Here is a 14,031-nt window from a genome sequence, read left to right as displayed (position 1 = left end):
CCGCTCAACCTACCCCCCCCCTCCCGCCGCACGCCGCTGCACGCAGAGAAACAGCGCCGCGCCTCCATTGCCGCCTTCGCCCGTCGCCCGCCACCATCTCTGTCGCGACTGCTCTGCTCCGCAGGTGGCGGGGATGGAGAGGGGACGCCGCCGGGGAGGGGATTGTTATTAGGCGGCGCTCCGCTGCGGCGTGGACCTCCACTCTTCTTCTTCTAACGAAACCGAGGTACATACATCTCCAAACTTGGGAGCTGATTTCCCCCAATACAATCTTCAGTGTTACCTCTGCCGTTTGCTGAATCTGTACATGGCCGCATCCATTTGATTTATCCATCCATGGCAGATGCTTCGTGTTGCAAGAATCTGTACTGCAAGACGGCATTCAGGCCGTGCTGTATTCGCACTCCTTGCCTGTCCACCACCCTGTGTTGACTCTCACAGCTTGGGACACAAGTGTGATGCTACCAAGCGCACTGGTGACAAAGATACTGGATTCTTGAACCAGAAATCGCATGTTGTTAGTCGCGGCGCTTGCTTCTCCACCACTACCGAAACGGTTCTGGTTCAAGCCCGGGACCCGTCTCTGCTAGCATCTGAGATAGAGGCTGCGATCGACCAGCAGAGGTTCGATGATGCGTGGAGGGCCTACGAGAAGCACCTTCACATGGACGGACTCCCGAGAAAGTCGGTCTTGAGCAAGCTCATCACCGGCTTCGCGGCGACCTGTGACGCACACAGGCTTAACCAGTCGTACAACGTGGTTGATCACACGTTTCGGGAGAGGCATCAACTGCTGGAGAAGGAGGCCCTGATTTACCTGTCCCTTGTTCTTGCACGTTGCGCTCTTCCTGATCTTGCTGTAAATGTTGTGAGGAAGCTGGTGAAGATTGAAGCGTACCCGCCCGTCGCACCGTGGTCTGCAGTTATAGCACACATGTGTCAGACTGCGACCGGTTCGTTCCTTGCCGCCGACATGGTAATGGAGATCGGATACCTTTTCCAGAACAATAGAGTTGATCCGCGGAAGAAGAGCAACCGTCCGTTGCTAGCAATGAAGCCCAGTTCATTTACCTTCAACATTGTTCTGACTGCATCCCTCCTGTTTGGTACTACTAAAAAGGCGGAGCAGCTTCTTGAACTAATGCCCAGGATAGGGGTGAAACCTGAAGCCAGCCTGTTGATTGTTATGGCTCGCATATATGAAAAGAATGGACACAAAGATGAGATTCAGAAGTTGAAGAGGCATGTCGATGAGGCCTGTGGTCTCAGTGAATCAGAGTTCAGGCAGTACTATGATTGCCTGCTCTCCTGCCATTTGAAATTCGGGGATTTGGATTCTGCTGTGGATATGGTACTGGATATGCTTAAAAAGGGTAACAACGCAAAGCGGTCACTAGAAGCAGCTAAAGCAGTTCTTGAAGCAGTCGAATCTAACAAATTGTATCTTCCTTGTGAGAAAACGGGCCCTGAAAATTCAGGTTCCCCAGATAAACCTGTGTGTACTGATCGCCAAATGCAAAATTACTCTTCATTCTTCAAAGATAAGAGCTTTGCAAAGCTTGAATTAGAGGCGAGAGAATTACACAAGCTATTGTCAGATAAGCTGCAGGAACAGGTTGGACTGGTAAAATCTGAACATGGTGTCCTCCATCCAACTGAAACAATGTATGCCAAACTAGTTAAAGCTTTCTTGGAAGCAGATAAGATCAGTGCATTGGCATCGTTTCTTGTGAAGGCAAGCAAAGAGGATTCACCTGTGTCTGTTGAGAGCTCCTTTGTTGTACAAGTGATAAATGCATGCATTTCTCTTGGGTTATTAGAGCAAGCACATGACCTTCTTGACGAGATGAGATTTTCTGGAGTTAGAGTTGGTTCTTCCATTTATTCGTCACTCCTAAAAGCTTACTGCAAAGAGGAGAATCATGAAGATGATATAACTGCACTTTTGAAGGATGCTCAACAGGCAGGAATCCAGCTTGATTCAAGCTGCTACGAAGATTTGATACAATCCAGGGCACGTCACAATAACACCACAGGTGCTCTCCATCTTTTTAAAGAGATGAAGAGCTCAAACATTCAAAAATCTATTAACAGGGAGTTTGAGATGTTAGCACAAAGCTGTGATAGCAATGAAGCTGCTTTGACAGCTAAGCTAGTGGAAGAAGTCAAAAGTGGCCATACAGTTAATCATGCCCTTCATGACTGGAACAATGTTATACATTTCTTCTGTAAGAAGAGATTAATGCACGATGCTCACAAAGCACTGAGCAAGATGCGTGTTTTAGGCCACACGCCAAACGCACAAACTTTCCATTCTTTAGTAACTGCTTATGCTGCTGTTGGTGGCAAGTATGTGGAGGTGACAGATTTGTGGGGCGAAATGAAAGTTCTGGCCAACTCCAACTCAATGAAATTTGATCAGGAACTGTTGGACTCTCTGTTGTATTGCTTTGTGAGAGGTGGTTTCTTCCTTCGAGCAATGGAAGTCATAGAATTGATGGAAAAGTGCGAGATGTTTATAGACAAATACAAGTACAAGTCCCTGTGGCTTAAATATCATAGAACATTGTACAAAGGTAAGGCTCCTAAGGTGCAAACAGAAGCTCAACTGATAAGGAGAGAAGCAGCACTGCATTTCAAGAGATGGATTGGGTTGACATGAAAGCAATAATTTGAAAGCAGTGAAGCACGTGTGGCATAGTGTTTTTGGGACTAGCATGGTTGGAAACCAATGTATGGATGCCTCTATCTTTGATCCTTCCCTAGTTCCCTCCCCATCTCGTTATCAGGCTAGACTTTCCCATGAAGATAGACCTGCTCTGAGGATGATGATTGTGGTTTGTTGCTGTGCCAGCCGCCGTGCTACAGGAATAAATCGCTCGCCAGATCATGCTTCCCCCAGATCAGAAACCCCGGTGGCCAATGCCGTCCAGTTTTGGTATGTTGTTTTCGAGTTGAAGTTCTGCAATAGCCATTTGTTCTAGTGGACCTGAGCCATATGTGTATGTACAATCTGAGACAAGATGTACATGAACATACAACAGCAGTGGCAAATCTGTATGCAATGATGTCCAGTGTTCCAAGTTGAAACAGGTTGTTGGATGGAAGGATGATGTGAGCGTGCAATGATATAACAAGAAAATATACATGGTTTACTTGGTATTACTTGAATAATATTGATAAGCCTTGGCCTATTTGGAACTGCATTGATGCTTCTATGGGAAAAGATGTCAGCAACGGATTTGTCTCGTTTTGTAAGTTAACATGGTCTGCGCACTAGTGTTTAGGTTTCAGTTCGTGGGAAAAGAATATTTTGTTACCAGTAATATGAACCGAATTTGGTACAATTTGTGCTTGTGTAATTGGCAGATTTACCTTTTCTGGCTATGGATACATAATTTTGTTCGTAATTATTCATAATTATGGTTTCAGATTTACCAGTATTATGTAATATGATGCTAACAGTTGTTGATAATACTACTTGTCTTATTTTTAGGCAAATTTTGTGACCAAATATATCTAGAGTCATCTTTTTCAAATAGTACTGTTCATATGATGCAACTGAACCAAATATCTCAGACAGAGTATAATTTTGTTTTATTGAGATCGTGTTTTAAACCATGGATTGTATCTGAGAAAATTGACAAAATATGTTCTTCTGTCAGCTTATGTACTTGTTTGCGTCTCATTGATGACGATTATAACCGTACTACTTTGATTTAACAGATCTCACCCTTTGTTCATAAGAAAAGAACCTAGCTCACTTGTTGTAGCAAATATTTCGTACCCGTCAGTAAGTCACTAACCATCATGTGTCTCGGCTGCTTCAGTTCTGACTAATGTATAGGACATGTACAAATCATACGAGTCATAGCATTTTGATTAGTATACAAGCAATCACGACATCCGAACAAAACCAACTTTCTTAATCATGCCTGATCATTGCTGGTTTATTGCATTTGTCTTAAGATGCTGCAGAAGGGAGTTGATGACCTGTTTTTGTCCTCATTTGCATATTAAATTGCATCAGTTAATGTATTCCCAGGATTTTTTAACTGTGCAACTTGCCTATTGTTTCGTGGAGACAAATCTCAAGCAGATACGTGCACCAGGTTTCACATTTGCTGATGGAATCTTGACGAGGTAAACAGATGAGAGTCTTACCTGCTTGCTGGTTCGGTGCATCATCATCCACCGTTGCCAATAAGCAAGCTGCAGGCTTGCTTATTAATGTTTACATCACATCAGAGCCACTGACATCCGATGTTAAAAATATTACTACAGAGCAGACTTTGTAGACTGTTATGTAGTTGACATAGTTTATGCAAGCTCCCCTCACTGTTGGTGTGATATAGGAGAAGGATGCTTCTTATCTTTCCCGAGGAAGAACACGATGATTCAGTAGGAACTACACTTCAGCTGCTTTCAACCATTCCTCTGGTTGTGCTTACACTCCATTTAGTTTCCAACATTCTGCTTGTGCTTACACTCCACTTCTGCATCCATTCTTTTGATATCTGGTAAAGCTCGACTGTGTCCTTCAATCAATAGAGTATACATTTCATCATTTTTCTTATCTTGACCTTTCTGAACTCATACCTTATTTGAACCTGCTGATCTCGCAGACTCAGCACATGCTTCATGATTGGTGCGCCTGTTCTTATTGTTTGCCGGACTGCTTAGCAAAGATATCCTGTTGGGAGGGAACAATTTGTACCAACACATCCCGCTCTGCTGCAGCAGTCTAATAATTTAACTTATTCAGGTATTTTCTCTAGTACAGATGACTCTTTTAGTGGTACTTCTTGTTGTATTCACTGAACCAGTTTTCTTTCTTACAAAGGAAGCATGCTCCCTCCGTTCGGAGTTACTTGTCTCGGAAATGGATGTATCTAGAACTAAAATACGTCTAGATACATCCATTTTCGCGACAAGTAATTCCGAATGGAGGGAGTAGTTCGCCTTCTCTGTTTCCCCTTTTATATGTGTTGCAGTGTTGCTTCCTTTGGTAATTTGCTGATAATCCTCTGCTTTCTCTTCTATATGTCAGTCTAGTCAACCAGTTACCTTCCATCTCCCTTGGGTTCGGCCATCTAGATCTTAAGTAGTCATGGGTTCATCGAGATCTTGAAGTGGTGATTGGTTGACTACTGGAGCAATCTGCTTACGTGAGATCATTAATTCGACTGTTGTTACCGACTGTTTATTTCTTGCTTTAAGGTTGGTTTGAAAGGTAATATTTGTACTGTATTCCAGATCTTCCATCTTTCTTTCCATGGTACTACTACAATGAAATGTGTTATCATGTGACTCCTATGCTACCGTGTGAAAAAATAGTTACAGTTCGTTGTCTAGAAGATGGATAACCAGACAAAGATTGAACTGCTAGAAATCTCATCATGGTTGAACTAATTGAATATTACTTGAGGTTCATACAGAGGGAATCATAGTAACTTATGGACTAAAAGAAATGATATGGAACAGAAGGACACAATGCTAAGTCAAGAGTTGATACTTCACTAGTAAAAGCTAAAATAGCAAAACGGGTACACGCTACTGCTGAATTTATCAAACATGGATGCGGATTTTTTTTTTCCTTTGCACCTTTCCGTTGGAGTTGATTAGATTGATTTATGATCTACCTAGTGTATTTGCATTATGCATGCTTTAATAACGTTCATACTTACGCTACTATACTACATGGTACATAAGCAGAAGTAATTGGCTTGTCCCATTGTTCAGAACTTCTACTGACATGCATGCTGTGCAAAGCGCAGTAGAGCCATTATTGAAGTTCCGTAGCTCCAACCTCCTGTAGACTGTTTTATTCAGGATTTAAACAGCAAACCGATGGCATTGTCTCTGAATTTCAGTTACAAGGATATGTAGTGAGCATTTTTTTTTTCAAGGAATGAATTTAATGAACATTTTTTTTTTGAGGAATGAATTTAGTGAACAATGACTACCTTTTGAACCATATTAACACATGTTGTTTATTTATTTCCAGCCTGCAAATTTGCCACACTTCCAGAGAAATTGCTTTGTAAATTGGTGGATTAAACTCATCAAGTTTGTCTGATGGCAGCCATACTGGTTTCTCTTGTCGGATCATGTGCCAAAAGATTGCAAGAAATAATTACAGATGAGGCGGTTCTTATTCTAGGGGTAAATAAAGGTCTTAGAGACCTGCAGCGAACAATGACTCAAATACAATGCTTTCTCAATGATGCTGAAGAAAGGAGGACAGAAGAGTCAGCAGTCAACAATTGGCTTGGTGAGCTGAAAGATGCTATGTATTATGCTGATGACATTATTGACTTGGTGAGATTTTTTTTTTCAAGAGTACGCCAAAGGCGTACCATATTTTTATAGAAGGCAGAAGACAATTACAAGAAGCTACAACTCGTTGCGAACAACAAGTGTAGTCAAACACCACATCCAAGCTAATCCGAAGAAAAGCCTCCGCACACATTACATACACAACGCAAAAGGCGCCTGCCCTAACCAGAGCAACATGGCCGCGTCGCGACCCACACCGATCATCTCGAAGAGCAACAACTCCAATTGGACTACCCTAGTCGACGCACCAACCACCCTTGAATGCCGAAGGACTTGGTGAGAATTGAAGGAGGCAAGTTACTAGCTGAACATAATTCCTCATCAACAAAGGCAACTGAATGTGGTGGAATTTCATTTTTCACATGCATTCCCAGTTGTAAGAAGCGTCATGATATTGCCATAAAAATCAGAGATTTTAATGGAGAACTCGAGAAGATTTCAGAGTTGGGAGCAAAAATTTTAAAACTCCAGAGTATGCAGCATAAAGCGGAAGCTCCACTGGTGAAGCAGATGAGAACTTGCCACCTTGTGGAGCCGAATCTTGTGGGAAAGGAAACTTTACATGCTTGCACAAGATTGGTTGAACTGGTGCTTGGACAAAAGAAAAAGAAGGCCTACAAGGTTGGTATTACTGGAACAGGAGGGGTTGGGAAGACAACTCTGGCTCAGAAAATATATAATGACCAAAAAATAAAAGGAGCATTTAGCAACCAAGCATGGATTTGTGTTTCTCAGGAGTACTCTGAAGTCGCTCTATTGAAAGAAGTTCTTCGAAATTTTGGTGTACATGAAGAGCAAGGTGAAACTGTGGGAGAGCTCAGCAGCAAGCTTGCAGAGGCCATTCGAGGAAAAAGTTTCTTCCTTGTGCTAGATGATGTTTGGCAGCCTCAGGTGTGGACCAATCTACTGAGAGTTCCATTACATGCTGCTGCAACCGGAGTAATTCTAGTAACCACTCGACATGATACAGTTGCACATGTAATTGGGGTGGAAGATGTGCATCGAGTAGAGTTGATGGCATTAGATGTAGGATGGGAACTGCTTTGGAAGAGTATGAACATTAATCAAGAAAATGATGTGCAAAACCTTAGGCATATAGGGCTGGAAATTGTTCGTAAATGTGGCGGACTTCCTCTTGCAATCAAAGTTACTGCTAGTGTTCTAGCAACTAAAGCAAAAACTCAGAATGAGTGGAGAAAGATTATGGAGAGAAGTGCATGGTCTATGGGCAATCTTCCAACCGAGCTCAATGGTGCTCTGTATTTGAGTTACGATGATCTGCCACGGCATTTGAAGCAATGCTTCCTCTATTTGATCTTATACCCAGAAGATCAATACATGTACCGAGATGATCTTATCAGGCTGTGGATTGCTGAAGGCTTTGTTGAGGAGCATAAAGAACAACTTCTGGAAGATACAGCTGAAGAATATTACTATGAGTTGATATATAGGAATCTACTGCAACCAGACCCTTTACGTTTTGACCGCAGCATGTGCAAAATGCATGATCTCTTGAGACAAATTGCTCAGCACTTTTCAAGAGACGAAAATTATTGTGGCGACCCACAATCATTACAGGTTACAACCTTGTCCAGGCTACGGCGTGTTTCAGTTGTCACTGACAAGGATTCTTTAATGCTGCCCAATGTGGACAACGAGAAGATTAGAGCAAGGACACTGTTAATTCATTCCACTAAGAAATTGAGAGTTGAAAATACAGTTTTCAAGAGGCTTCCATGCATCAGAGTTTTAGATCTGACTGGTTCACCTATAAAAAGTATTCCAGATTGCGTTGGTAGTTTGATCCATCTACGACTTCTTGATCTGGATGAGACAGCCATATCTTGTCTTCCAGAGTCCATCGGTTCTCTGATAAATCTTCAGATACTGAACTTGCAAAGGTGCAAAGCTCTGCACAGCCTTCCTTCGTCGATCACACAGTTGTGCAATTTAAGGCGCCTTGGTCTTGGTGGCACACCAATAAATCAGGTGCCAAAAGGGATAGGTAAACTAGAATTCCTCAATGATCTGGAAGGATTTCCTATTGGTGGTACAAGTGATGGCGCTAATACACAAGATGGATGGAAGTTGGAAGAGTTGGGGCATCTTTGGCAGCTAAGGCAGCTTGACATGATCAAATTGGAAAGAGCATCCCCTAGCACGACAGATTCTCCATTTTTAAGAGACAAAAAGTATCTCAAATTTCTGACTCTATGTTGCACTCAACGGAAGGAAGAACCAAATTCACAAGATATCAGCAATATTGAGGACATTTTTGAGCAGCTAATCCCTCCACACAACTTGGAAAAACTTGTTATTGATGAATTCTTTGGTCGAGGGTATCCCACCTGGCTTGGTACTAGTATCCATTTGTCTTCAACAACATACTTGAACCTTACTAATTGCAAACACTGTGTCCATCTTCCACCACTAGGGCAGCTGGCCAGCCTGAAATATCTAAAAATTGCTGGAGCAACTGCAGTTACCAAGATTGGACCTGAATTTGTTGGATGCGGGGAGGGTAATCCCACCTTCCCCAAGCTCGAATACCTCGTCTTCAAAGAAATGCCCAACTGGAGCGAGTGGTCCTTTGTTGAAGAAGAAGAAGAAGAAGAAGATGCAGTGGCAGCAGCTACAGAAGGGGGAGAGACCGAGACGTCTCCCCCGATGCAGCTGCTGCCATGCCTGAAGAGGTTGGAGCTTCTTGGCTGCTCCAAGCTGAGAGGTCTCCCACGACAGCTTGGACCGGAGGCCACCAACCTGAAAGAGCTCTTTATTATTGGAGCAAGCTGCTTGAAGGCAGTGGAGGAACTCCCTTTCGTGGAGAGCTTCTTGATCTCGGGATGTCATCAAGTCCTGGAGAGGCTCTCGAACCTTCCTCGACTGAGAGAGCTACGCATAAACGATTGCCAAACATTGAGGCGTGTCGAGGCGCTGGCAAGCTTGCAGCAGCTGTGGTTGACAGAGAATATGCTGGAGATCTCTTCTTTACTGTGGGTGCCAGGGCTGCAACAACAGCGCCGTCAGCTTGACGGCCATGGGGAAGACCCGCTGGATGTCTACCAATGGGCAATGCCTCTAGTAGATTAGATGCCCAAATTTATGGTGGCATCTGAAGGAACATGCTGAGGTATGACCATTTACTGACAGGCAGTTTGGATTATTTGATGCTCTGCTTGGACTCATAATGTCCGCGCTCAGTTTCATCGTACCATTTGTGTTGTCAAGTAACAAGTTTTTGTTTGCAAGCGACATTCAGGTTTCCTCTTTCGTGCGTTTTGTCCTGAATTTTGAAGCTCTCGATGGACAGTGTAATAGAATGGAGATTTATGAATTTATCTCTAGAGCCACATATTCAAATGGCGGTGTTGCTATCATGTAACTGAACCAAGTATCTCGGATTATCTGAATGCACGTCTTTTCTTCATACATAATAATTTTGCTTGATTGAGACCGTGCTTATTTATTTTTGAATCATGTGGAAAGCCGGCTCACTGTTTATAACTCAGCATCGGAAAACCAGCTTTACAAATAACTATCCCTTGCTGTAAATAAACGAAAGATCTCACGACACAATTTCCTGAGCAAGAACATCAGACAAACCTTTTCATATGGGAATGCCACAAACCTTTTCATAGTAGTACATAAAATTCAGGCAACAACCTTGTGATCAACTCTTCGCACTCAGTTGACGAACTGGACACCACGCATGATGACCTCCGGAACAATTCAACACTGCATTATTAGCAAAATAACATGAAGCAACCAAGCAAAATCCTGAAAACCAGCTAGCTAGTGGAGTCGGTCGACACGGGGCAGAACGATCTCTTCGATGAGCCCCTGAACTGGTAAACGTGGCATGTCAATGAGGATCATCGTGTCGGCGCACCACTATCGATCACTATGGCAGCTGCATGTTGACCCTGCACGCCAAGGAGGTAAACCAACACCAGTTTCAGTCAGCACCTCGATCGGTATGGAAATGTAATGTCGTTTTATCCACAGAGATCAAATAGAATCATAGTCCCTCTGTCCCAAAATAAGTGTCGCAGATTTAGTAAGAAGTTGTACTAACTTTGTACCAAATCTACGGCACTTTATTCTGGGGCGGAGGGATCGAGTAGCATAGTGACAGCATATAGTATAGAGGAAAACAACACAGAAGGTGCTCAACAGAATTCAGAAGGCCGGATGACAATCTTCAGTGCCAGCTTAATTACCCAGGCGAACTAAGATCCACATTGCATTCCACAAAAGGATACATCTTGAAGACGTCATGTATTTTCTTGCAGCAATCGTCGCTACTTGCTGTGACCTCATCTGACAGCCTCACAGACATTGTTTTCAGCACTGGTGCGCATCTAAATACCAGTTTCAAGAAATCGAACTCATGACCTTCTCCTTGGAAGCCTTCGATTTCCACTTTTTCAAGATTGGTCAAGGAGATAGTCTGGCTTCTCCAGTTATTATTGGGCAGCTCACAATCGCAGTTTGGTGGGCATGCTTCATTATCCTAAAAATAACATCATGAAAATTACTAGAATTAAATTAATTAATGCGTATATACATTAATTATAGAAAGATGATTCATAGTTGGCAAGTTTTTTTTTATTTGTTGAAAGAGCTTCCCAAGTACTATATAAGTATATACTAGCTAGTGCATCATGAGCAGCGCACATGGATAAATTTAACTACTAGTCCTACCTCTGATCTCAGCAGGATGACCTTAAGGCTTTGTATAGCAGTGGAAATCCGATCCATTTCAAGGATGTGCAATGCAAATGCTCCAAAAACATGCCCCCACGTTTGGACGTGTAGCTCCAAGACAGAGAAAAGGGTAACCATATGCCTCTCTATCTCCGTCGTAAGGTTGAGCCCCTCTGAAAAGCTGTATGAACTCTGCAAGAAACAATTTGGCGGGACGGGATATCATGAACAATTTTATCAGCTACTAGTAGCTTATATAGTTGGTGTGGTGAATCTGAGAAATTGAGGGACATATATATATACAAACATGGGCGGCCGCGAAGAGCGACAGACATGAACGTGAGGATGAAGCTGCCCATTGGTCTCCGCTGTGTGTAATCTCACAGACAGGAGGCCCCAAGGGCCAAGGCCGACGGACACACCAAGCCCGGCAGACACCGTGGAATAGCTGCAGCGCCATGACACCTTGTCCAGCATTGGTGCCGAAACGGACACCAACACAATGATGTTGTTGCTGCTGGTGAAGGACATGGCCAGTCGCTTGAGCGCAGGTGCCTCGATGTCGATGCGGTGCAGGAAGGGGACCTTGCTCTCCACATCCAGCTCCTGCAGCGACGAGGATCTGATGATGATGTTCTTGTGTTGACAGACAAGAAGATCATCCCTGAGCCTGAACACGCGCAGCCGCGGACAGCGGGGGAGCAGGTTCGTGAGGACGGCGCGGCAGCTCGTGAGGGAGAGCCTCTCCAGCGCCGGGAACCCCTGCCGGCTGCCTGGCTCGTCGGCGAAGGCGAGATCCAGCCCTTGCAGCTCCACCGAGGCGGCGCGTGGGAGGCGGGGCACGACCACTTTGACGTACTTGAATGGCGTGTTTTCCCAGACGGCGAGGCGGAGCTCCACTGGCAAGAGCGCCGCGGCGGCGTCGAGCAGCTTGGGGACGCGCTCGCTCAACTCCGTTTCGGAGAGGGACGCCTCCGGAACGGAGATGTCGAGGAGGAGCGCGCCGGGGCCGCCCTCGGCTTTGATCGAATCGAGCGCCGCTTGGATGGAGCCGAGCGCGACGCCGCGGAAGACATGGACGGGGAGGCGGGTCCAGAGGCCGCGCCACGAGCGGGAGAGGATGCCGGTCCGCGCGGCGGCGCGGGAGCAGCGGAGGCGGACGAGGATCTCGACAAGCATATCAACCGGGAGGGCGGGTGCTCCTCCGCCTGGATCCATCTCTCCCGAATACCCAAAAAGTGAGACTGTGAGAGTGGGGATTATTGATCCACCAACTTTGTGAGCTTTAAAACCGTGTCTTCGGATCAAGCCATGTACGTAGCTTTCAGGTCGGCGGGAAGTAAATGCAGCAGCTACAAATATCTAGCATGTCGGCATGCAGCAGAAACTTAATCAGCAAGGACGCGTGATTTTTTTTTTTAAACACGCTACCACCCACTCGTACCATGAAAGCTACGTTTACCAAAACCGCGAGTTTAACAAAAAAATCACGCTACAACCCACTCGTTCCCTGGAGCCTGGGAGGAGGGCTCCCAACCCACCTCGCCAAACAGCGAGAGCCGTCAAGATGGATCCCGCATGCTCGTTACCGCCTCTGATCTGCCAATCCGTAGCAAAAGCACGAGATCACCGACACAGATCCGCCTTGTTGGACAGGGACTGTACCACGCCATGTCGACGCGGAAAGCCCGAGCTTTACCCGCTGCCACCTTCCAGGGCCGCCGCCCCAGGGTCTAGATAGAACATCGTCGCTGCCTCCGGCCATGTTCCGCCGCCACCGACAAGCCGAGCCGCCGGCCACAGCGACCAAGGCCGGCATGACCCTGCGAGCCCATTGAGCGGCCGGTGCCACTAGATCTTCCACGAAACCCCGCAGCTCCGCGCCTCCGCCCATCACCACGCCACCACCTTGCACCGTCCCTAGAGACGAACAGCCGCGCCATCGCGACGTAGATCGGCGAAGAAAACGCCCCGGCGCCATGGGTGACCCGCCTCACCAGATCCGGCGCGGGAGGGAAGAGGGACTCTGCCGCCGCCGCCAGCCGCCCGGGGCTTCGCCCGTCGACCTCCTCCAGCGACGGCGGAGGGGAGGATGTGGATGGATGTTACCGGCGGCGGGGGTTAGGGTTTCCGCCCGAGCCGCCCTAGCGGGGGCGATGCTGGGGTCAGTTGGTGGCGTTACAGACGTCCTTGTAGTCAAAGGAAATATCTCCTACCGCTGAACGAATATCGCCAAAAAGTCTACTATAAATTCAGAAAATACAAATACTTGAGGATATCATCGTCCTTCTAACCATTCAATTACAAATTGGTTGGCGTAAAGAACCATCACTTAGTAGTGAAGGTATAGAAAGAGGCAACTCGGTCAGGGGAGCCACGAGGGGCCCACGAGGCAGGGGGGCGCACCCACCCTTACTGGGCGCACCGGCCACCCTCGTGGCCGCCTTGGCTGCTTCTTAACATCCACTCCAAGTCTCCTGGATTGCGTTTGTTCCAAAAAGATCACTCCCGAAGGTTTCATTCTATTTGGACTCCATTTGATAATCCTTTCCTTCGATATACTGAAATAGGAAAAAAAACAGCAATTCGGGCTGAGCCTCCGGTTAGTAGGTTAGTCCCAAAAATGATATAAAAGTGTAAAGTAAATCCCATAAACATCCAAAACAGGTAATATAATAGTATGGAACAATCATAAATATAGATACGTTGGAGACGTATCACTCTTTCGGGTCGAGCACTAGTAGAAAAACACCTAATAGTCCCGGTTCGTAAGGGCCTTTAGTCCCGGTTCATGAACCGGGACTAATGGGTCGTTACTAATACCTCCACCCATTAGTCCCGGTTCAAACACGAACCGGGACCAATGTGCCTCCACGTGGCCCTGTGTGCCGAGCCTAGTCAGGGGGCCTTTGGTCCCGGTTGGTGGCTAGGGACCAAAAGGCATCCACGCGTCAGCATTCCAGTGGCTGGCGTTTTTGTTTTTTT

At 45.7% G+C, this 14,031-nt stretch overlaps 3 protein-coding genes across 3 annotated transcripts; 2 read left to right on the top strand and 1 right to left on the bottom strand.

Moving 5' to 3' along the window:
• The first annotated feature begins 6 nt into the window (after positions 1-6).
• LOC119292179 (pentatricopeptide repeat-containing protein At1g03100, mitochondrial-like) lies at positions 7-3,221 on the top strand. Its single transcript, XM_037571009.1, has 2 exons — positions 7-226; positions 344-3,221. Exon 2 carries the CDS (start codon positions 344-346, stop codon positions 2,660-2,662), a length of 2,319 nt encoding a protein of 772 aa, XP_037426906.1. The 5' UTR covers positions 7-226; the 3' UTR covers positions 2,663-3,221.
• Positions 3,222-5,067: 1,846 nt separating this feature from the next.
• Positions 5,068-9,807, top strand: LOC119292177 (putative disease resistance RPP13-like protein 1). Its single transcript, XM_037571007.1, has 2 exons — positions 5,068-5,233; positions 6,008-9,807. The coding sequence occupies exon 2, from the start codon at positions 6,601-6,603 to the stop codon at positions 9,427-9,429; it is 2,829 nt and encodes a 942-aa protein (XP_037426904.1). The 5' UTR covers positions 5,068-5,233; positions 6,008-6,600; the 3' UTR covers positions 9,430-9,807.
• Positions 9,808-9,899: 92 nt separating this feature from the next.
• Positions 9,900-12,312, bottom strand: LOC119292178. Its single transcript, XM_037571008.1, has 4 exons — positions 11,380-12,312; positions 11,044-11,238; positions 10,560-10,852; positions 9,900-10,262 (listed from the first exon to the last, which is right to left on the bottom strand). Exons 1-4 carry the CDS (start codon positions 12,262-12,264, stop codon positions 10,241-10,243), a joined length of 1,395 nt encoding a protein of 464 aa, XP_037426905.1. The 5' UTR covers positions 12,265-12,312; the 3' UTR covers positions 9,900-10,240.
• Between the last annotated feature and the right edge of the window lie 1,719 nt (positions 12,313-14,031).

The sequence above is a fragment of the Triticum dicoccoides genome, chromosome 4B (genome assembly GCF_002162155.2).
Source record: "Triticum dicoccoides isolate Atlit2015 ecotype Zavitan chromosome 4B, WEW_v2.0, whole genome shotgun sequence".
NCBI lineage: Eukaryota > Viridiplantae > Streptophyta > Magnoliopsida > Poales > Poaceae > Triticum > Triticum dicoccoides.
Note: the sequence above shows the minus strand (reverse complement) of the source record. Positions and strands in the feature narration are given on the sequence as shown.